At 36.8% G+C, this 24,178-nt stretch overlaps 1 protein-coding gene across 1 annotated transcript in view; it reads right to left on the reverse strand.

The window, feature by feature from the left end:
• Positions 1-24,178, reverse strand: part of ZMAT4 (zinc finger matrin-type 4) — a 361,795-nt gene that overhangs the window by 207,953 nt on the left and 129,664 nt on the right. Inside the window, exon 5 of the mRNA XM_063434627.1 lies at positions 3,803-4,036. Coding sequence (XP_063290697.1) covers positions 3,803-4,036 — 234 coding nt within the window. The remainder of the gene's footprint in view (positions 1-3,802; positions 4,037-24,178) is intronic.

Below are 24,178 nucleotides of genomic sequence, written 5' to 3' on the forward strand. Positions count from 1 at the left end.
ACAGCCGGCCCCAGTGATATGTCGGCTGACCACCAGCAAAGGTACAACCACAGTTGACGAGCATAGATAAAGGGGGCATCAAAAGAGCAAGACCCTACAGGCTAACACCTATGACACTAAGCCACAACGACCACCGAACCCCCGACGCCGCTGGGCCCGCAAACACTGACCTGGGGGGGCCGAACAAGTTTACCACTCACCCAGCACACAGCCAGAAATAGCCCTCCTCAAAAGTCTGGACCAGAGACACAGCAGCGACTGCCGCACACTACCAAGACACCGTCTTTTCCCGCCAATCTGCTGACAAACGGGGTTACCACGGCATGGAGACAGACCACCTACTTACCTCCCACCCAGCCTGCAACAAACTGACCCACGAACACACGCGAGGGACACCAAGCTCACCACGATGGCTGACCCAGACCCTCCGAAGACCAAGAGGGAAAAATCTATTGGAATGCAGCTGCAGCCCCAGAAAAATCCCGCACAAAAGCATACTGTTTTTTATATTCATGTTTGCCTATCAATTGTTTAGCTTTGTGTATTAGCCTGCAGTGCTATAAGCCCTATCAATAAGCATTATGATTAGCGCAGTATGCGAACCAAGCGCTTCATACTAGGTTCAGAAGGGGGTAACAAGGTGCTCTTGATTTTGTTCTTGTTTTTCTTGGATTTATTAATCGACAAATGCATATCGTATCTTAGTGTAAACGCCTGTCAAAATATTCCATCTTGTATAACCTATGATATGCTTCCATAGCAATTCTAACCTAATACTCCATGAAGCAAACCTCTTGTATTGAGTACATTGAGCCTATCTCGCCTGATGAACCATGTATCTAGCGTCTAATCCTTACACCAGAGGTATCCTGCATATCTCACATGTTCTCACTTCATATAAAAATGGCAGTATGTTCAATGACCTTATCAACATAACCCTCATGTTCATAGATTAGGCTTCATGCCTCTCTCGCAACGTTATGGTATATAGTGAAAGGTTATGATATATAGTGAAACTGTCACATAAGTGCCATTGCAAATTATTCAAGCCTGTTTATAATATGTTTTCGTTAATTAACATAAAAACAAAAATGAGGCATTAATATCGCGGAAATATAAACCATCAATGTTATTGCTGTAATAACCCTATATTATGTACCACTTGTATATTTCCCTTTCTCTATTCTGTAACCCATCTTACATGCCTTAATAAAAGAAAGATTGACAAAAAAAAGAAAATATAAACAGTATTAAAACAGGGGTATAAGAGGTGGGTGGTGTCCGCCTCTGGACAGGTAGGGAAGAGGTTTTTTAAGAGAGGTAGAAGGTCATTATCCTTAAACTAGACTCATCCAAACCTCCCCTGTACACTGTGTCCCAAAATGCCAGAGAGAGAACCAGGAGGTTGCAAAAGATAAAAGGTGCTACTAATTCCCCATTAATAAAAATCTCTTGCTGTCCCTATATACCTCAGCTCCGCACAGAGCTAATGCCTACATGAACCAGTAACCCTAAACACTCAACACAAAAATTCAAATGTGCGTAGTGCTACCCAGATGCAAATTGGCAATAAAAGAACTCAACGTGTGTTTCAGCGTGCCAAGACGCCGTCTTCAGGTTAATTCTGCACTTTTAGATATGAAAAATAAAGTATTTTTTCCTAGGAAAGAGTTAATGATCTGCGTGTGATCATAACACCAAATGCAATTAATAGACTGCAACATCAGCTTGGAAATGAAAACGCCAGCAAAAGTGTATTGACTAATATAGAACAGAAGACAGAGGAGAATAGTCTGATATGGTCAAAGGAACTTAATTCAATGCCATTTGTCACTTTGTAACTGTATTATAATTCAAGTAAACTGCAAAACGATATTGCCATATCAAATTTAATGTATTTATTTTCCATGAATAATGTTCTGTTGCTACTATCCCATAAAGTGATTACCCATTGCAGCAATAGTCCATCGAAAATGTTAAATATGTCCTACATATTGAAAGCTGGTGCATCATATCTGTATTCAACTCCTACAATGCTTGAATTTTATTTTCTTTAAACCGGACCTTGAAGGCCAGGTAAAATGTTTAAAACCATTACTGATCTGCAGAAGGGGAACTAAATAAAAACGGTCTCAGCAAAATACTCAGATTGAATGTTTAATTAATTATTACTGATCCAAGGCACGAGTATTTTTTCTATCTTTTTTCTTTCTGTAAAGTTTAAGGTAATTTCTGCACGTAAAAACAAAGATACAATGGTTTATTATAATATATAATTTAAACCTCTATAACGGTAAAAATAGAAGAAATATAAAAATAAAAAAGTAAAAACGCTCACACAAAAAGAACCTATAGTAGATAAATAAAGTAGTGTTTGGCACTGGTCCCCTTTTTTCAATATTTACAAGTTTACAATCGTAAAAAAAGCTATGTAATATTTTTTAATACATTTATAATATGATTAGGACAACTCACAATTGGCAGTGCAAAAATGCTTGATATTGTCTAGCCATTAGGCTCGGTAATAATGAGAACGGACAACAGCTCAAGTAGCTTATTCTTTGGTGGGTCTCCACTCACATCTCAAGCTGGTTTTAGCTCATCTTGTGTCATTACAAAGAGAACCTAGGTGAGTTGCATAACAGACTGATCCCACCCAAAAGGATAGTCCATATCCAACGTGATGCCGATAAACCACATTGTCATGTTTACAAGTCTATTAATCACCCATACTAATAGAGACTCATTTACAACATTCCCAACATGAGTCCAGCTTTAGTTAACAAGAGAGTGGTCTTGGTCAGATAAGGTGTCCACAGACTTGATCCTGAATTTTCCACATATCTGTTATATTTTCACATGCACGTATATACCATAAGTATCCAAACACATACATGTAATTGCATCCACTATTTTTTGAAACCATATATTCTTAATATTTTAGATTACAAAGTATTGCATTTATGAGTGTATATTTTTATTTATATTATTAAGGTGTTGTGGGCATATGTCACACGTTTTTCGGATGAAAAGGGATATCACTGCTTTACAGTTGATATTATGTTACAGGACTGTTAGAGTAAACTCGGTTGATAGACAGGCATATATATGCTATTCTGAATTCAAATTATGTTTAAAATGTCTTGCATCATTTTGAGCAAAGCTCATCTTATACGAGTTAATGAGAGCACAGTAACATTTTAGCATGGTTCCAAACTGTGTTGGTTTAATTGTTGGTGCTGGTGGTTAAGGGCCTGGGGGTTATGGGACTTACACACTGTTGCTACGCACATTTTAACAGTGTAAACAGACCCTAAAATTGAGGTATAATGAATGGAGCACCATAACTCCCAACAACTTTTTTTTGAAGACAACAGTTTTTAAAGTAATCAAAAACTATTCTCATCTTTATGTGTGCACTAACTGGAACAAACTGTAAGCCTTTCTAAAATGTAAATATTTTGATTATTAAATTGACTGATGAAAATTATTTGAAAAATTCAATCATCAGCTTGGCATAGGCAGCGTCATTTTAGCCTGTTTTTATTTGATTTGAAGGTACTCATATTACTGCAATTTATTTCAGCACAGGAAGTATTAAACTATTTATTTTTTCATAGCATACATTAATAGGAAAATAATAAAAACAGCAGCACCTGCTTCTGACAACATACAAAAACAAATAATTACAAAAATGATAATAAAGTAGATGAATGCATGAGAACATTTTGCACTTGTTGCAAATATTAAGCAATGAACAGGATCATTCTTCGTGAACATTATGCAAACCAAAGTCACTTACCTTCCAATGCTTCCGAGTCTAGAGTTTCTCCGAGCCTTTGTAGTAATTTTGCACGTGCAGCATTCTTTTTGTGCTTTTTCCCTTCGTAATGTTGCTGTGCCATTAATGGATTATTAAACCACGCTCGACAGAGGTCACAAAATTTCTTAGACTCACTTCCAATGTTTATGCTCCAAAGAGGGTCTTCTTCCTGAAGAGCAATATCTGGGTCTTCTGGAGTTGCAGGAGTAGATTCTAAGAAAAGGGTAAAGTGTTACATAGATGTATTGTTTGTTCGACTAAAAAACAATAATACGTTTAATGATAACTTAATGGTAACATTCAATTACTTTATGTGACGCTGTTATTTTATAATTTCATACCACAAGTCATTATAAAACAATAATGCAAATCAATGGTATTCCAAGTGACCGTACTACAGTACGCTGGCTTTTAATCACGTCTGCCATTTTCTTCCACTTAGGAGGCCATTTTGAAATGCATCACCATGTTAAAATATTCAGTGACATATACTGAAAGCAAGACAAAGGTCTCTGAGCGTATGTGATGTCAGAGGTCAATCAGAGTCGGGAGATTTAAAGAGCAGCCCCCAGCAATATACAGAGAACAAGAAATGAGTCTTTCAACTCTGCAATGTTGTTCTGTGTCCAAGGCCGGTTGAAAGCCTTTCATTTGATAAAAATATATATATATATATATTTATATATATATACACACGACAGATTTATTTAAAAATGATAGTTTTTAAAGTGCTATATAATGGTGCACAGACCATTCTGTATTAGAGGCACATATTATAGAAAGCAAAACTTTGAAAGATTAGCCCTGTTCCCCATTGACGCTAAAACTTCTGTATTGCAAAAAGCAAGAAATATGTAGAAATGTTTACAAACACTTTTTAAAACTCTAAACTACTGAACAGAAGAAAGGAAAAACAAGATCTGAGCTTAGCTGCCTGGAGAAACAAGACATGATGCCAAATGATGTGACTTTGAAGGAAATCTGGCCAATTGGTAACTGTACAAAATGATGCTACAGTAAATAGATCTCAGACACACAACCATTTATCTTTCTGAGAAATTAAAGACTCCCCATTTCACAAGGTTTCCTAGATAAATGCGTTATTAATGCACTTGGGGCCTGGAATTCATAGAATACCTCTCATCTCAAGTTCAGAGATTTCCATTAAGTAAATCTCTTTCATCCGAATCTCATAGGATGGTCTTGATTATTTATGATTTTATGCCGAGTCACAAACTGAAATGTAATGCTGCCAAGTGCTGCCGGCGTACATATCCCTCCAGAACAAGCTCGACCTGATGTAAAAATGTTTCTTTCCTTGAAAAAAAGAATTCCCCAGAATAATCCAATCGCCTTGTGGCTTTAAATTAGCTTTTTAGTATTAGTTTTATTTTGTAGCATATTCACCCCTTTTCTATCAAAATTAACCCTTTGCTATAATCTGCTTTCTAATAGAAAATGAAAGATATATCTTTTGTTAAAAAAAAAAAATGGACATATTGCTCGCATAAATGTATAGCGATACAGTGTTGTCTATGAAAAGCTATTTAAAGCCACCTAGAATCCTAATTCTATATATTTGTTATATACTGTATATGTGTACTATATATTAATCTGTTCACCCTTCAAAGAAAATAAATATATAAACATATTGTATCCACCATCTTGCAATTCTTCTGATAATATACAAAGGTAAATATAACGTTTAGTACAGAGTGTACGGTGTGGAAATGGAATACAGTATCTAATTTCATTTCTAGAAATGCAGATTTACAAAATACCAACAGAATATATTTTACTATATGTCCACATAACCACATACAGTATACACAGCTCTAGTAAAGTGGAACTACAGAAAACACTCATTCAAAGTTCTCTATCCTTCTCTAACTGTTACAGTGTAAAACCTTTTTATATCTCCACCTATGCAGGTTTGCAAAATTAAACTGACCTATCAGGAGTGAAAAATGATGTAGCAATAGATCTCTATGCAAACAGACGAGGTCCTAAAGATCTAGCTTATAAATTCTGTAGAAAGGAGTGGATTTAGTAGTAAAGATCTGAGTGACTGACGAGTGCCAAATTGTGATGACTAGATGACTTGATCAGAGCATCTCCAAAATGGCAAGTCTTATAGCGTGTTCCCAGTATGCAGATACAGTGGTTCGTACCTACCAAAAGTGGTGCAAGGAAGAACAACCAGGGAACAGGCATCAGGCACCCAAGGCTCATTGATGCACGTGGGTAGCGAAAGCAAACCCATCTGGTCTGATCACACAGAAGAGCTACTGTAGCTCAAATTTCTTAAAAACTTAAATGGAGGCAGTGGTAGAAAGGTGTCAGAACACAGGAAAGCACAATCAATGGGGACATCATTGTTAGAAATGAGCCATAGAGTAATGTAAGAAGGTTGCAATTAATTTAAAACCACGAACAACACCATGTCTGATTAACCACAGTTTCTATTACATCAGGTAGAAGGCAGTGTGCATATGCATCATTAACCTAGGGAAGAGATGTCAGCAAGATGCACTATGGTAAGAAGGCAAGCCAGCGAAGGAAGAGTTATACTCTGGGCAATGAAAAGTTGTCAAACATTGGGTTCTTGCATTTACGTGGATGTAACTTGGACATGTACTTCCTACACCCCTTTATGGCGCTGGTGTTCCCTTATGGCAGTGGCCTCTTTCAGAGGGATAATGTACCTTGCCATACTGCAAAACATGTTCAGGGATGGTTTGAAGAACATGGCAAAGAGTTCAAGGAGGTGTGGTCTCCAAATTCCCCAAATCTCAATCCTATTAAGCATCTGTGGCATGTGATGGAACAACAAATCCGATCCATGTAGGCCCTACCTCTCAACTTGAAGAACTTAAACGATCTGCTGCTAATGTCTTGGTACTGCAGGATGCAAAAGAGCAGTATTGGCAGCATGAGGGGACCCCACAAATTATTAGGCAGGTGGTTTTAATATTGTGGCTGATCTGTGTAACTCATATAGCAGATAAAGATGCTTGCTGAAAATACAATGAGCATATAAAGTAGGGGATAAAGTACTACTAACAGAAACCAAGGCTATGCTTCTTGTAATGAAGAGGTGTGTTTATTGGACTGTGAAAGAGCATTTGTTAAAGTAATCGTGTTGAAAGAAGTCTTTAGTGTATGCATGTATAATTTTTAGTGCATACGATAAGAGAAAACTTCTTGAAGTTCTTCGATAATGCAAGCCAGAATGGGAAGATCCTTCAAAATCAACGATATGTAGAACTGTGAACTCACATGAGTGGCTTAGATTCCTAAATGCCCATGTGGGTGGATTTATGGTGGTAAAACAACTGAAAGTTAGAGAATGCATACATCAGCATAAATTCACATCAGCTATATTCACTTTAAAGCCATATTCTCATTAAATAGACAAAATTATCAGTTTCCTAACAGTTTGTGGAGACAGGATATTACATAAGTCAATCTTCGTTTCAAATGAGGAACTCCGCTCATCTGGGGAACTCAGACTTATGTTCCTGAAACAGGAAGACATGAAGTGGATACATAAACTCATCACAGTCAATGACATAATATTCATTTAAATACAAAGATAATTTGAAGTGACCTTATATAGGATGTTTCTCAGAGTCCCGTATGCTTTGCAGTGAATTCATGGTTTTTTTTTTGTTTGTTTTTTAACATCGAAGATGGGAGATATACAGTAAAACAGTGAATTATCTGATTCATCTCTTATGATTGCAAATATATAACATAAGTCCACAATGAGATCCTAGATGGGTTAGATAAATAGATTATATTAGATAGAAGGATGAATTAGATTGATTAAATAGATGGACAATAGATGTGCGATTTGATTTTAAAATGTATCAAGTTGTGTATTTTTTTTACTGTACACTAAATAGACCCCAAAGGCATTCCCTTACCTGTGAAATTAGATTTAGGATTAAAATAGAGGGTGTGGGATTGGATTAATGAAAGTCTGATGAAGGTCTAAGCAATAGCATTTTATCCTTGTTGTCTCACATGTTGTACTGCTAACAAACTCCTATCACTTTGGATTTATTGTGTTGCTGCAGTAACTGTAAGATTGATATGAGAAAACAGACAGTAGTACGTGTTTGTCACTCATGGCTTTTCTCCCTGGAAAACATAATCCTCAACCTAGTTAAAGGCCAATTTAAATTTGCAGTCAATAGATCTGCAGTGTTTCATTTATGTACATTTTTTCATTACAGAAGTGTAAATCTATAGATGTAAAGGTGCAGACAGGCAAGTACAGATGTAGGATGCAATACGTAGAGAGGTGCAGACACACAAGAACATATCAAGCACCCAATATTGCAGAATAGTTGTGACATGTGAATTACATTAACCCTTTAGTGACCAGAACATTTTTCAATTTTCTTACCATTAAGGACCAGGGCTGTTTTTACATTTCTGCGGTGTTTGTGTTTAGCTATAATTTTCCTCTTACTCATTTACTGTACCCACACATATTATATACAGTTTTTCTTGGGATTTAATGGCCTTTCTAAAGATACCATTATTTTATCTTATCATATATCATACAATTTACTATAAAATATTTCATAAAATATGATGAAAAAATATTTTTAAAAACACACTTTTTCAAACTTTGACCCTTAAAATCTGTTGCGCATCTTCAACCGCCAAAAAACACCCATGCTAAATAGTTTCTAAATTTTGTCCTGATTTTAGAAACACCCAATGTTAACATGTTCTTGTAACACTGATAACTGTGAGGAATCCCTGAATAACCCTTCACATGTATATATTTTTTTAAAAGAAGACAACCTAAGGTATTAAACTTGAGGCATTTTAACTCTTTTACTCTTTTCATGCAACCATTTTACCACCGATCTATGCCAAATAAAAAAAAATAAAAAATAATAATTGGTGATTTTTTTGTCACACATAGTAATTTAAGAATACATGTACTGAGAACTTTAAGGGTCACTGCAAAGAACACCCCAATATGTGTTCAGCGACATCTCCTGAGTACAGTGATACCACCCATCTATAGGTGTGATGCTTTTTCTGGGGGATAAAATACCTTATTTGGAGGGTGCGTGTTCTAGCTTTCCAACAGCTGGTCATCATGCACTTATGTCCTATTTGGGACATTTTTTAAGCTGGACAATGTAATTTACCCCCATCAAACTAGATGTTTTTGAAAAGTAGAAAACCCAGGGTATTCAATATGGGGTATGTCCAGTCTTCGTTGGTAGCCAGTTAGCATTTATATTAGTTTGGGTGTTAAAAATGCAAAAAACAATTATGAACGCTAACTTTGGCCAATGCTTGTGATTAAGTGACTAGTAAAAAAAAGACTGTACATACACCATTTGCAATACCTTGGGTTGTCTTCTTTTGCAAATGGTATGTCATCATGTGGGTAATTCTCATTCCTGGGCTACCACATGCTCTTAAATGCAACATAACCAATCTGGCAAATTTCAGCGTGAAAAAACAGCCTTACTTTTGACCCTGTAACTTTAAAAACACACTATAAAACCTGTACATGGGCAGAACTGTTATACTCAGGAGACTTCGCTGAACACAAATATTAGTGTTTCAAAACAGTAAATCATATTACAACAATGATATCTTCAATGAAAGTGCCGTTTGTGTGAAAAATGCAAAAAACGTAATTTTCCCTGTGATATGTTTTACTGCCATGTACAGGTTTTAGGGTGTCATTGAAAGTTACAGAGTTAAATACAGTGCTAGCAAATTAAATTCTCTGGACTTTCGGTCTGGGTTGTCAGGCAGGTCCCCCAAATTGCAATCAATAAAATTACTTAATTATGTAAAAATATTACATAAATATGCACGTAGAATTTAAATATATATATATATATATACATATTTATACATTTGAAGTCTATGTATATATTTATGAAATTATTTATGTAATTATGTATATGGACATTTTATATATATATATATATATATATATATATATATAAATTTCGTATTATTTTTATTTATTTATATATACGTATATAATTTCTAAGTGTATTTTGATATAAATATATATATATCTATCAAAATACAGTTAGACTGATATTACATATAATTTTTTAAATTATTTTTACACCTTTTAATTTATTTTTTATAATATATATATATACACACACACACAATATATATGGATATCACGTGTAATTTTACTTGATATTTATATATTAATATAAAAATACACTTCAAGTAAAATTAATTTTTATATTAATATAAAAATACACTTGGTATGACGTTATATAAAATATATATATATATATATATATATATTTTATTTATTTTTTTGTTTTTAAACTTTTTTTCCACTTTTTTCAACAGCAGGGGGACTGTCTGTCAGTTCAGGAAGTCTATCTGCTGGCAGCACAATGGACACCTATTGCGGCTTTCAGAGTGGTCACATGGCCCCTGGGGGTCCTTATTAACAGAGGAGGAACTGTCTGGGCTGTCAGACAGTCCCCCCCCCCCCCCCAGTGTAGAAGAACACCGATCACCGGCGGGTGAACGGTGGCGATCGCATAAGTTCATGGGAATAGAGGGAGGGAGTTATTTTTATGTTTATTTTTTTATTATTATCTTCACTCGGCCCTTTGTGGCACTCATCACTGGCAGAGCATAGGAAGCCTGTCTGATGGTTTCCGATGCTCTGCCTCACTGCCGGGCGACTCCAGCTGTTAGAGCGGCTGGAAGCGATCATGCTTGCTTCCAGCACTCTAATTCACCGCAGACGTATCAGGTACGTCCGCTGTCCTTTAGGACCGTTTTTGTTGAATGTACCGGATACATCCGCGGTCGGGATGGGGTTAAAACTTACAGTGCCTCATGTGTCAATTTTGGAACTATTGAAGGAATGGAATTTATATACAAATGGGCATGTTGACATAGAAGTGTCTTGGAGGAGTATAGTTTTTACCTACATTGCGGCACTAATAAATGTACGTGGGGTGAGGGAATCATTTATGCGACAGCATTGACTTCTTGGTCCACAATACCTCTTTACTAAACCCTATTTTTCCCCATTGTACAGCACTGCGGAATATGTTGGTGCTTTATAAATGCCAGTAATAAATAAATAGCCCTTTAACCCCTTACCATGTCCTCTCATTACTCAGCCTTCTCGATTTATTCTATGTTATGTTGTTCCCAAACTGCTCCCTAACCCTTATCCATTTTATTTCTTAACCCATACCACTCACTCTGTTCCTTAACCATAACCCCACACCACAGTTCATAAAACCACAATTCCTCATGGTATTCTGAACCACTAACATTCTCTAAATTTTCAGGCACTAACTGCAACTTGTCAACTAAACACTGAAACAGATATCAGCCACACAAACATAAAATTAATATATTAAAAAGGTAGAGCAAATGGAATAAAAACCAAGAATACAAATATAACTAAAAAAAATAGAGGGTTTGTGAATGTGGATGATATGAGCTGGAATATGAGTGTGAATGATGTTCCAAAGCACATAAATCAGGTTGCAGTGAGGAAACTGTCCCAAATGTTGAAAACATTCATTCAATATCTGCAAAAATGTTGAAAAAAAGTTATTAGTTGGACGTTGGATCGGGATTAACCCTGAGATTGTTGAGATCTCATTTTCACAAATAGGGTTTCAGTTCACCTTTTAGGGATTTTAAGGGACACTCCAGGCACCCAGACCACTTCTGCCCATTGGAGTGGTCTGGGTGCCAACTACCACTACCCTTAACCTTGCAAGTGTAATTATTGCAGTTTTCATAAACTGCAATAATTACCTTGCAGGGTTAACTCCTCCTCTAGTGGCTGTCTGCTAGACAGCCACTAGAGGGCACTTCCTGATTCATAGCACAGGTCTGTGCTATAGCGTCGCAGGACGTCCTCACGCTGTGTGAGGACCTCCAGCGTCGCTAAAATCCCCATAGGAAAGCATTGAAAAGCATTTTCAATGCTTTCCTATGGAGAGGTCAATGCGCCTGCGTGGCATGGTTTCCCCCGCCGGCGGGCATGATGAAGGGGAGGAGCATGAGCGGATGAAGAAGCAGCGATGTGGGACATCGTTGCTGCCTCTGGTAAGTCACTGAAGGGGTTTTCACCCCTTCAGCAGCCGGGGATGGGAGGTGGGAGGGAGAGGGGACCTGCAGTGCCAGGAAAACTGATTGTTTTCCTGGCACTGGAGAGTCCCTTTATCCACATAGTTTAATAAACAAACTGGACATTTTATTTTTATTTAAGAAGTATTGGATTACATTTACTATTTAATGAATTTACTTTGAATTCTTACATTTTCTTTTGGCTTAGGAGTCTTTTTATATTTAATTATTTAGACTACTTTCACAAGACAAATTGCTAATCGAACTGCAATTTTTACTGTTGGTGTATTTGTAATCAAAATCCAATTAACCGGTATAGTTTGGCACATTTACAGAAAACTGTAAGTGGTTACCTCAATTAAACTGCAATTTTAACTTCTTGCACATTAGGTAATTCAACAGTTGAGTTCTACTAACTAATTCAAGGGCCATTTTGCCTAATTCTAATTTACAATTTGGTTAAAACACAGAAAATGCATAATGCCTGCAAAATGGTATGTTTCAGTAATCCCTTTTAAAATTACTTAAATCAAGAAATTGTCTTAATTGAAACTCACAAAGTTGCCAGTGAGCACTCTGGGAGTGCACTAACAATTTAATTGAAAATTGAGGTCTCTGACACTGGCTCACCTTTATGGATTAAACCATTCACAAATGGGTTAACCCCAAAGTCTCTGCTCCAGTGTCAGATGACTATGCCCCCCTATTCTTCCGCTTTCTGACATCTTTGATAACATCAGGCTCATTAAGCAGCAGGCAGGGTCATAAAAAAAGTATCTTTTCCATAAATGTTGCCAGCACCAGGGACCTCTTGCACTTTAACAACTTCATTGTGATGATGCTGTTATTGTGCCCAAATTGGTCCCTCAGGCTCCATCAACAAGATGCAAATACATCTTTTATAGATCTGGCAAGATACCCCAAGTTTTGATGGACTCTGAATTTGTACAAATTGGACTTCAGTAAAATCTTTAGTAAAATTTTGCATATAAAATATTACTGTATACATACTCTATAATAACTCTACACATACTGTACATATATCCATTCATCGAACACGTTCCAAAACAAGAAAACAAATTGATGTCTAGCTGAATTCATGCCAAGACCACGCACTCCAATTTGCACTTCAACAGTATTTACACAGCTCAATTTGACTAGTGCATTTTTATATTGGAAAGTTATAAACCATTATTAAAAACTGCCAGCAAAGTCCTGCCCATTGCTGTCAAATTTATGAATCCAATTTGGCAGTCAATTTACTTGGCCGTTAGTAAATGTAACCCTAGTATAATCAATCATATTGTCAATTCAAACCACACAAACATAGTCCCCTTTTCCTGTACTGCGCAAATAGTGACATGGATAACGACACACGTGAAATTATTTATTAGAATGCACGGATCACCTCTGTGCAGTTTGGGGACACCTAGTGGGAATTATGCATCCCACCAGCATTTGCAATTTTAATGGTGGCCACCCCAGCAGTACAAGACTGGGGCTGTATTTCCACTAATCGCAAGCAACACTGAAACATGTATCCAGGAGCTGGTTCACTTGAAAAAGGCTTTGTTAGAATTCAGGATAAAAACACAATATTTGTATGTATGGTGTGTATACCTTTAAAACTGTTAAAGGCAGAGTGAATTAGGTACACACCAAATACTATACTTTGTGCAAAAGAGAAATTGGGATCACTTTCATGCATAGGAAATCAGTATGAGGAACTGTTTCCTATACTGTGATAAATTAGTATGACATTCGTATGTAATAACACGAAAGTATATGGTGTATACGTCTTTAAATCTGTAGTCACAGAGTGAGCAGAGTATATACCAAATAATATACTTTGTAATACAAAGATATGTTCCTTATAAGGTGGAAATACAGTATAGATGACTGTATTCCATAATGTAGTGAAAAGTAAAAATTAGTAAAATCCAATGAAATTCAATAAAGTTAAAAGTAGTTCAAAATTTATTAGAAAATTTGTTTCTAATAAATTTTGAACTACTTTTAACTTCAAAATACTTTGTAATACAAAGATATGTTATAAGGAACATATCTTTGTATGACAAAGTATATTATTTGGTATATACTCTGCTCACTCTGTGACTACAGATTTAAAGACGTATACACCATATACTTTCGTGTTATTACATACGAATGTCATACTAATTTATCACAGTATAGGAAACAGTTCCTCATACTGATTTCCTATGCATGAAAGTGATCCCAATTTATCTTTTGCACAAAGTATAGTATTTGGTGTGTACCTAATTCACTCTGCCTTTAACAGATTTAAAGGTATACACACCATACATACAAATATTGTGTTTTTATCCTGAATTCTAACAAAGCCTTTTTCAAGTGAACCAGCTCCTGGATCGATTACACTGGACTTACAGTGTTAACCACAATACTCCGCATTTCAGACAGTTTTTTGGTGAAATTTCTGCCTATATCCAGTTTTGAGCACTTCATTTCAAGTCAGACTCCCTCATCCCTGGGTGTTGCACTAGGCATAGCAGACCAACCTGACTGAAACATGTATGCCTAGGCACTGCCTTTACAGTAACGTTTAGCCTTTAACACCTTACACAACTTTACACTAAACATTAAAGGGTTATTCCAAACACCATGACCACTTTAATCAGTTTGAAATACTACACATACAGGTGTTAAAGCACGTAGTTCTCAGAGGTGTAGACTACCTCCAGCAGCAGAATTGGCCAGCACGAGACAAGTCCGGGCTGGGTCATGCTAAATCTGATCATGCTGGGCATTGGTCAACATCACGCTTAGCAAACTGGGGACAGACAACAAATGGTAGCACCACTTCCCTACTCCCTGTACCACTCAAGTCCTTTCCTTAACCTATCCTCCAGGACATTCCTTCTCCTCTCCAAGCAAGGAGTGATGTTACTGAAGGAAGATAGGGTTACAGGAAAAACCTGGCCTGTTTTTTTTTTAATTAAATGTGGACCGTGCCACAATATGCTTTAACTTTAGAATAAAACACTGTTTTTGTCTGGAGTAACTGTTTAACCACCACATTAATCTATCAATTATCATTAACCTCTGCACTATTCATTAATCCCCATACTACCCTAACACTATCTCTAATCTAAAAAATATCATATAATTCAAAAGATACATAATGGCATCTAAGATTGCATTTTCCCATAATACACAGCTCACATGTGTGTATCCTCTCCCGGTCTCGCAATATAGACACACACACATACACACAGAAAATAATGTGTACATCTGTTACACTCATTGGTTTAGGGGGGGAAGAGAAACAAACCAGCAAGCAAATGCGTGATCTGAAAACCTATTACCTAAGAAACAAGCAATTAAAAAAACACTCTACTTCACTTTATGTTTTGTGTTCCTTGTGTCTTTGCATTGTGTTTGAGAAAATTGAAAGATCTAAGTAAAACATATGAAGGTGTTTTAGCAATAAATGCTTCACATGTGGATTTCTGCCTCAAAAAATAGGGAAACATTCAACACCAGTTAGATTTCGGCCTCATGTTAATAACAGTGCTCCTGCTCAATACACGGAAATGTACCTGGTGAAATTATGTCTCTATGTATATTCCGAGTTCCCGTTGCTGGGCATAGAACAAAGTCTTTTAATGTATATTTACTAAATGTACCAGGCTGCATGTATACTTGCTGAATTTATGCATTAACTGTATCGAATAGCTGCTCTCTGTTACACACACACTGTGTCTTCTGAATACACACTGCTGTGTATTTGCACACATATCATGTAATCAGCTACATCATTATTGAATAGACACCTTGAGGAGCATCTGACTTAATATTCAATGAAAAAGTATGGTGACGTCAAAATAAGTCCAGCGTAAAGATCTTGAGAAGCTGTAGTGGTTATGGTGCTGGCATGCCACTTATGTCATCCCCAGATTCTGTCAATGTCAAATAATTTCTAAGCCGTTTGACACAAACAGAGGGTCCCCAAATGGCACTCTACGCATTACTACAGCAACTTATAATGCCAATGTGCAACTGTAACTCCTGCAGTAGAAATATGTAGAGCAAGGAGCCAGAGTATAAATTGAGGCATCCGGGGAACCTATGATTTGCATCCAACCACTCACAAACAGAACAGGGGACAGTTATCATGAGGCATAATGGTAATGGTATGATAATTATACCATGCTGCAGCTGTTTTGGTGCTTAAAATGTATTTTTAAGATTTGTGTCACGAGAAAAAAAACACATTTTAGAACTCTAGAAAGTGTTCCGCATGTTATGTAAAGCAGACAGTAAAATTAAAGTAACAGGCTTTCTAGTTTATGTTAGGTAAATGCACTCAGCTGTGTATAAATGAATGTATATTTTTCTTAACCCCTTAAGGACACATGACGTGTGTGACACGTCATGATTCCCTTTTATTCCAGAAGTTTGGTCCTTAAGGGGTTAAAGGATCTAAAGGGCAGGCAGACACCGCCTAAAATCCAAGCTAATCAGATCTGATTTCAATTGGTCCTGTGCCATTCTACATCAGCTTCAGCCTGTGAAAGGTAATCAAATGTGAAACTAAAGTGTGTCCTTCACGAGGGAACACTAGAAAAAGCCAGAAATGGCCCTGAGGAGGGTTTATGCTGTCACTTAGATTTGCTCCAATTTTGCAATCTGGGCTATCCTGAAACAAATTCTTGATCAAAGCTAGAACAACCCATTCTTAAGGTTAACTCTAAATATCAGTGTGATTCTGTTATTCTAGTTCAGCCTCAGAGAAAAATAGCACATACAAAAAAAAAAAAAAAAGGTGTCAAAATGAGACCCAATTTTTCCACAAGCAATCTATATCCAAAATATACGGTATTTTATGTGTGTGTCCGCAGTGCCTCTGGTATATTTAAAACGATGGTGACAACTGCAGATGGGTCAGAGCTGCAAAACAAACGATCAACCAAGAACTGTGCTGCATTCCAGATGGGGAGTTAAAAGTATAACTCCCATCAATATAAGGCACTCTGGGATATAAATAGAAGATGCTTGCAATTCAAAGCTGGCATGTTTAATATGAGAGTTAATTTACCGTATGACATCATATGTGAATTATGAGGTTTGACCTTTCCATTAGAATATGTCAGACAGACAGACAGATACAGACAGACATCATTTTAAATTTCAAAATAACCTTTGTAACATTGATTTAATGGAACCCTTCCCCACGCAGTCTATATTTCCCATAAAACAGCAAAGATCAGCTAAACCCCTGCTAACATTGACAGGGCTTTAAAATAAAGGACTTTATCATTTGACATGTAATAATGCTTGCAAAGCAGTAATGAGTCAGTGACCTCCACAGAGCAGAAAAGGTTCTTCTTGGACCTCACTTACTTCAATTTATCTGTTGAGGACTCACTCAAAGCCCAGAAAATCTGTTTTGAAACCCAATGCTTAAAGGCATTTTTTTTGCTTCAATGCAAATAAAAGCCTGCCTCCCTATCTCTCTGTACAATGCCGAGCTGGCAGAAGATACAAAAGAAGAATGAAACCACAGGGAAAAATAATGTTCTCCTATACACTTTAAAACCTATCATATTGTATTTATTTCAATGCTTTATTACGCAAGCATTGCGGAATTTCCAGAATAATAAAGGAATCCAGACTCGTTCTGTTACTGACATAAGATACAGTTTGACCAGCAGGTTAATCTCACTGTGACAATCTAACCACATTATGAAGTATAAAGTCATATATTTATACAGTAACGGGAAAGTTCTCAGCCATATTATGAATTAAAGGAACGCTACATGTGTATTCCTAACGCTATAATGCCTTACTGTTTATGTTTCTGGGCTTCCTTGGCTGAGATCACCGAGATCATTCAAACACTCAATCAGCCCAAATCCATCCTAATTGCGGTTTGTTCCAAAAGAAATCTTCAAGTCTAAACCCCAAGGCTTCTAGACTTACAAGCGTTTTCTTGAATTATCATCTATATAAAGTAATGTTAGAGTCATGTAATTGTGCCTGGCCGTGGGAGTGGGGCTACAATAAATTGCGTAACCCTGTTTCCATTGGTAACTCCCAACACTGCTCTTACTAGAATAATTCCCACCCCAGGTGTTTATTTAAATGCATAAACCAACTCCTTTAGCCTGTTGGCTGGGATTTCAATTAATCTGTATTCTTTACTCTATAAACAATTATTTAAGCGCAACTATTTTTTTTTATTTTCCTATGGAGCCAATTCCTTCATCCGTAGATATAGGCTCCAGATATAGTTGGTCAAGAATCTAGAAGAAGGTTCAATTTCTATCCATCAGTGACTGACTATATAGATCCTGTCTGGCTGTTGCAGGGCCTCCATCAGGGAGATACAGCTGATACATCTGTACCAAGGCAGGGAGGGGGAAAAATAAATTATAATTCTATTTTATTTTATTTTTTTAATGCTTTTTGCCCACAGAACACAGCCACTATCCTACCCCACATAAGTACACACACACACTGCATCCACTACAAACACACTGCATCCACTACAAACACACTACATCCAAAACACACATACTCTGCATCCACTACATAAATACTCTGCATCCACTATCTAAACACACACACACACACACACACACACTGCATTCACTATTAATCCACTGTATATCATCCACTATTCATCCACACTATATCCTTGCAAGCTGACTTGAAGTGGGCCTTGTGAGCAGACACACAGCTGGAATTTAGGGATTTTGAATTCACTAGCACAGGGCCTTGAATTGTAAACAAAAAAATCTCTATGTAAAAGAACCAAGGCCAATGCAATAATCTATGGACTTGTAATTGTGGCAAATTTTCATTCAACCTTTGCCAAGCTCCAATTAATTATTAAAGCACACGTATTATGCTGATGATTTGATATTGGTGCTATTTTTATCCAGGTAAAATTGTTAATCTATTCTTCTATTTTTAATCCAGTATTAAAAGGTAGCACAGTTGTATTAGTCGTTGAATACTATAAATGTGATTCCTTCCTTTCCGGACCTTTGAGATTCAGTAAAGACCTATGCTACCAGCCCGTCACTGTAGAAGAGAAATTGTCGGAGTCTCCCAGTACAGAAATGTAAGCAACCTCATATACTGTGCATTCATATTTATTATGCATGTCATCTTTTATTTAGAAGGACAATGAAATCTGTTTTGCATCTTTTCTTTTGAACATTGCAGTCATAATTGCATCTTAGATTATGCATTAACCGTATCCAATAGCTAATCTTAGATTATCTTTTTTTTTTCTTCAGACATATTTGCATAGGTCAGAGTGATGTATTCTGTACATGATGCCAAATGTACTTTTCCAGATACCTCTCTGGGGGGATATGTGAATGTTAAAGATAGAAGAAGTAAAATATCTTATCCCTAGTTAATCAGAGATCAATATACCTGCTATATACTTAAAACATATTGTATTGACCAACTGAGCCAGTTGTGTAGTGTAAGATCGGAAGCGAAGGATACCCCAAATGCTGAGCCGATGGAGAGATTTAAAGATTTAAGGTGCAGAAGTTATCTGTAGAGTTAGGGCGGTGATATCCCAACTATGATATATAGAAAGGAAAAACAAACAATGGGAGAAAATATTAGGCTGATGATGCAGCTGATGAGCAACGATCCATAAACATGCCCCCCACCCTGCATTCTTTTTTGGGTCGTTTGTGACTATTTTTTTCTCTCTGCAGAAAGGAAAGCTATGAAACATAATTACTTTTCTAACATTTTGTTAGAAATTGAAAAACAAAAAGAAAGGAAAAAGGAGAAAGTAAAAAAACAGTTTTGTCATTGTAGTCATCTGTAGTGTTTTTGTTTGTTGTTGTATTCAATTTAACTGAAGTGACTGCATCACCAAAGCAGGTCGGAAGGCTTCCATATATTACGGATAGCTGAGCGAGGCTGACAAAGTGAGTACTAATGCAGTAAGACATTCATTTTATTTTTGAGATCCGTTTATATTTAGTCTGTGTGTCATCTTTGTGTTACTGTGACAATACAGTTTTGTTTCTGTGTTCGCCTGGTCATGCAGATTACAGCATTACTAGCTGGGACTGTATTACCATCTCATGATTCCATCTGCTCCCCAGGATCGTGCTATATAATAATTTAGAAGAAATTAATGTTATTAGTTTGGGATTATCTAACTTCAGCAAAATAGACAGACATGTCAATCACTCGTCCTGAGCTCACCTCCCTTCCTATTGAATCTACTCATATAGCTGCCAGGATTTAGAAGTGGAGGAGTACCAGGCCCATGTTGCGATCCCAATGCTCTAATCTCCTGGTAGGTGACAGTCACAAAAATGCCAAAAGTCCAATGTCACTCATAACCAGGACTGGATTAGCTATAAAACACAACAGGGACTTTTTTGGGACATGTTAAGTTTAACTGAACATACGTTGCAGGTAACTTTAGCCATTCCAATGCTTAAATAACCAATAAAGTCAAACAGTTTTGTACATTTAACCCTTAAATGTAAAAATAAAGAAAAAATACAGTTTTTTTTTTTTTTTCATACTGACAGCCGCTATAGGCATTTTTGTTGCAGTAACCAGGTAAAACCTAGTCACGTGATTGCAGTCTCCATAGAGAAGTATTCAATGCTTTCCTTTGGGAAAATTTGATGCAAGCGTTGCACTTGCAGTACATGCGAATCAGGTCTCCAATGCTCCTCTGTGAGGAGCATTGGATTGAACTGACTCCGGAGGAGACCATGCCTCCACAATGATGCGAGGAGGAGAGGTGAGCAGTGCTAAGTGAGCCGTCGGGTTTGGAAAAAGGTAAAGAAAACATCTACTTTTAAACAATTTTATGCTGAATGGCGATGAGGGACAACCAGTCCTAGGGACATGAACACTGAAGAGTTATTGATACAAATATGTGTTTAGTGTTCCTTTAACAGAATTCAAATAAACACAATATTAAAAATCCTGAAAGTGAGAGTTTTCCTGTAAACAAAACAAGTGAGAACAGATTTTGAAAATCCTATGTAATACATGACTCAGGAGAAGCAAGCCTGATTGGTTTTGTAGCTACAGCACATTACTGAGCCATATGGACAATCTTCCCAAATTCCCATTTCGACTAAACCCTACTCCGGTGTATTATTTATTTTCAGCTATAAAAAAATCAAATGTTGTCATGTTTTTTTTTTTTTTATCACCAGATCGCACAATATGGCTCATCCAGTCTTTGCATCCAAAATGAAACTTTACTACTAAAATGTTGGTCAGGTTGCCCCAGATTATCTCACATTCCAAGCCTGCATGGCCGGAGTCTCACATTTCTCCACTAAACTTTGTGAAAATATAAATGCAGCACATTTTAATGCCAGCTTTGTCAGCAGTTCCAGAAGCAGATTAAGGAGGGGAGGTGACAAAGAGCAAATGAAAAAGTAAAAGGCTTGAGAAGGAAAGCAATAACCAGCATGACATTGAGAAGCTGTTGAAAAACACGGAGGGATGAGAAGACTAAAATGTGTGGGGATTTGTGATAATGCCTTCAAACACGACTAACGAAAAGTACAAAAGTTTGAGCAGTCCGTTTCATGTTTGGAATGGACGATGTTTTGGCTTCGATACTGTCTTTGAAAAGTGTTCCGTATGGAGAGAGGAAAAAAATGTCAAAGAGCAGAAAAATGTCACAGCTGATGAGAAAGAGAAACTACAGGTGTCATAAAGCTGGCTGAGCAGAATTAATTAACATAAAACTACTAGGAAGAAATGATCAACATATTATGCAACTCATGTAAAGTTTAGAATCGCAAATTCGCAACCATTTTCCTCAGAGAAATGTTCATGTAAAACTTTTACTGTGCAGATTGTCACTTTACTTTTACATTTAAAGGAACACTCTAACCACTTAAAACACTGTATATTGCTGAAGTGCTTTATTGCCCAGAGCACCTGCCTTGCAAAGACTTCTCATTGAGTTGTATTGGAAAGTCTGTGATTGGACAGTCATTGAAAGTCTGGGCGGGGTTAGAAGGGGAGGGCATGCACAGACTGCAAACAAGGTATCTGCAGGTTTATTATCTGTTTTAGATATGCCCACAGGGGAAAAAATGCATAAATAAATGCCTGCATGGTTTCATTGGGGGTATATCTGCTAAACAGCAATTTTTTAAAAATGTATTTGACCAGTGTAATATCCCTTTAAATAGTATAAATAGAGAGCAGGAGATCCTAAAATATATAATTGACATAGTTAACAATAAGAATAAAGCTGAAAAAAGATCTGTCACTATTCCAAATATTTATTCTTACTTTCTGGGGGTTTACGCTAGTACAGAAGTTGAAATCTTGGGTATATTGGGGCACTGGACTAATTTCTGCACTATGGCATGACAGTGTGAGGGTATAGACAATACCAGGTAATGAACAGGATGCATAGTCTGATACAGATCTATATACAGTGAGGGAAAAAAGTTTTTTATTCCTTGCTGATTATGAACGTTTAACAAAGAAATGACCAGTCTATAATTTTAATGGAAGCTGTATTTTAACAGTGAGAGACAGAATAACAAAAACAGAATCCAGAAAAATGCATGTCAAAAAAGTTATAAATTGACTTGCATGTCAATGAGTGAAATAAGTATTTGACCCCTTCGACTTAGTACTTGGTGGCAAAACCCTTGTTGGCAATCGCAGAGGTCAGACGTTTCTTGTAGTTGGCAACCAGGTTTGCACACATCTCAGGAGGGATTTTGTCCCACTCCTCTTTGCAGATTCTCTCCAAGTCATTAAGGTTTCGAGGCTGACGTTTGGCAACTCGAACCTTCAACTTTGGCCCCATCCATCGCTCCTTTGATCCGGTGCAGTTGTCCTGTCCTCTTAGCAGAAAAACACTCCCAAAGCATAATGTTTCCACCTCCATGTTTGACGGTGGGGATGGTGTTCTTGGGGTAATAGGCAGCATTCCTCCTCCTCCAAACACCGCGAGTTGAGTTGATGCCAAAAAGCTCGATTTTAGTCTCATCTGACCACAACACTTTCACTCAGCATCAAGCATCCCCAAACTTCCCAGAGTACATTTGACTTTCATGCCAATTAACTTTAATGCAAACTTGACATACAAGTTCAATGTGGAAACGTATAGGTAGGAATCTGAAAGACCTCCAAATGGACTGAGATAGCCCTGCTCTCTTGTTGCTGAAAAACCACACTATAAAAATTCTCCATGCTTGTGCATAAAAGATTTATACAATATAATGGTCTCAAAGATTCTTTAAGAAGCTGTCGGGGAGGCAGAGATCCTAAGAATTGGGAGTTTCACCTATTCAGAATAGTATTTTTTATAAGCAGCATCAATCACAAGTGGATACCTGGTCACAAGTGAGCAATTTATCTGTTCGGAAATTGCTCAAAATTAGAGCAGTTTATTGTGGAATTTCTTTTTATTATTTGAGTTGTATAAAAGACCTAAATTCTTCCAATTTAATTTATTTTGGTTATTTGAAGGCTGTGTTTTTTTTTTTTTTTTTTTTTTATGCAATGCTTCCATACAACACTCTGGGTGTGAAGACTTTCTCACTCAGCCTTATATTTTACACTGAATATTTGCAACTGTTTTATAAAGAATTCCTAATGAGGTACTCAAACGATGAAACAGAACAAAAGTTCAAAATGGGTAAAAAGATTAAAAAAGGCCAAGAAACTTCATATTACAGACTATGAACCTCCCTTATGTAACAAAAATAAAGTAAGTGCCTTATCATTTTGTATGGATAGCCATTTAAATATTTAAAACAAGCTTTTGGATACACAATGTACTGTGTGGTTACACTATAATCTTCTAGTCATGGTTTAGATCAACATGTGTTTTAACAGATATGGTTGATATTAAACTGGATTTATTTGCATAGAATTTCTGTGCAATCACACTGATTGGATTACTACAGAAAGGTATGAAATACTCGAGTCAAAAATGTAAGCCCTCTGCATGAGAAGCCAGAAGTCTTCAATAAGCTAAGAAGCTCCGATACAGGACTGCACTTATTGGCTAAGAACACTTGGCTCATGCTCTCAACCAATGATAATTAGCCCATTTGAGTAAGTCAGACTCTCCGGCAATGGGAATCAGGAAGCAAGGTTGTGTCTGGAACCCTAGTAAGTTGTCAATCCATTCTAAAACCAGTTTGACAAATTACTCTGGAAGGGTGCCAGAGCACCCATGGCTCCATAACTACTGCAGCA

This window comes from Pelobates fuscus, chromosome 10 (genome assembly GCF_036172605.1).
Source record: "Pelobates fuscus isolate aPelFus1 chromosome 10, aPelFus1.pri, whole genome shotgun sequence".
In the NCBI taxonomy this organism is placed as follows: domain Eukaryota; kingdom Metazoa; phylum Chordata; class Amphibia; order Anura; family Pelobatidae; genus Pelobates; species Pelobates fuscus.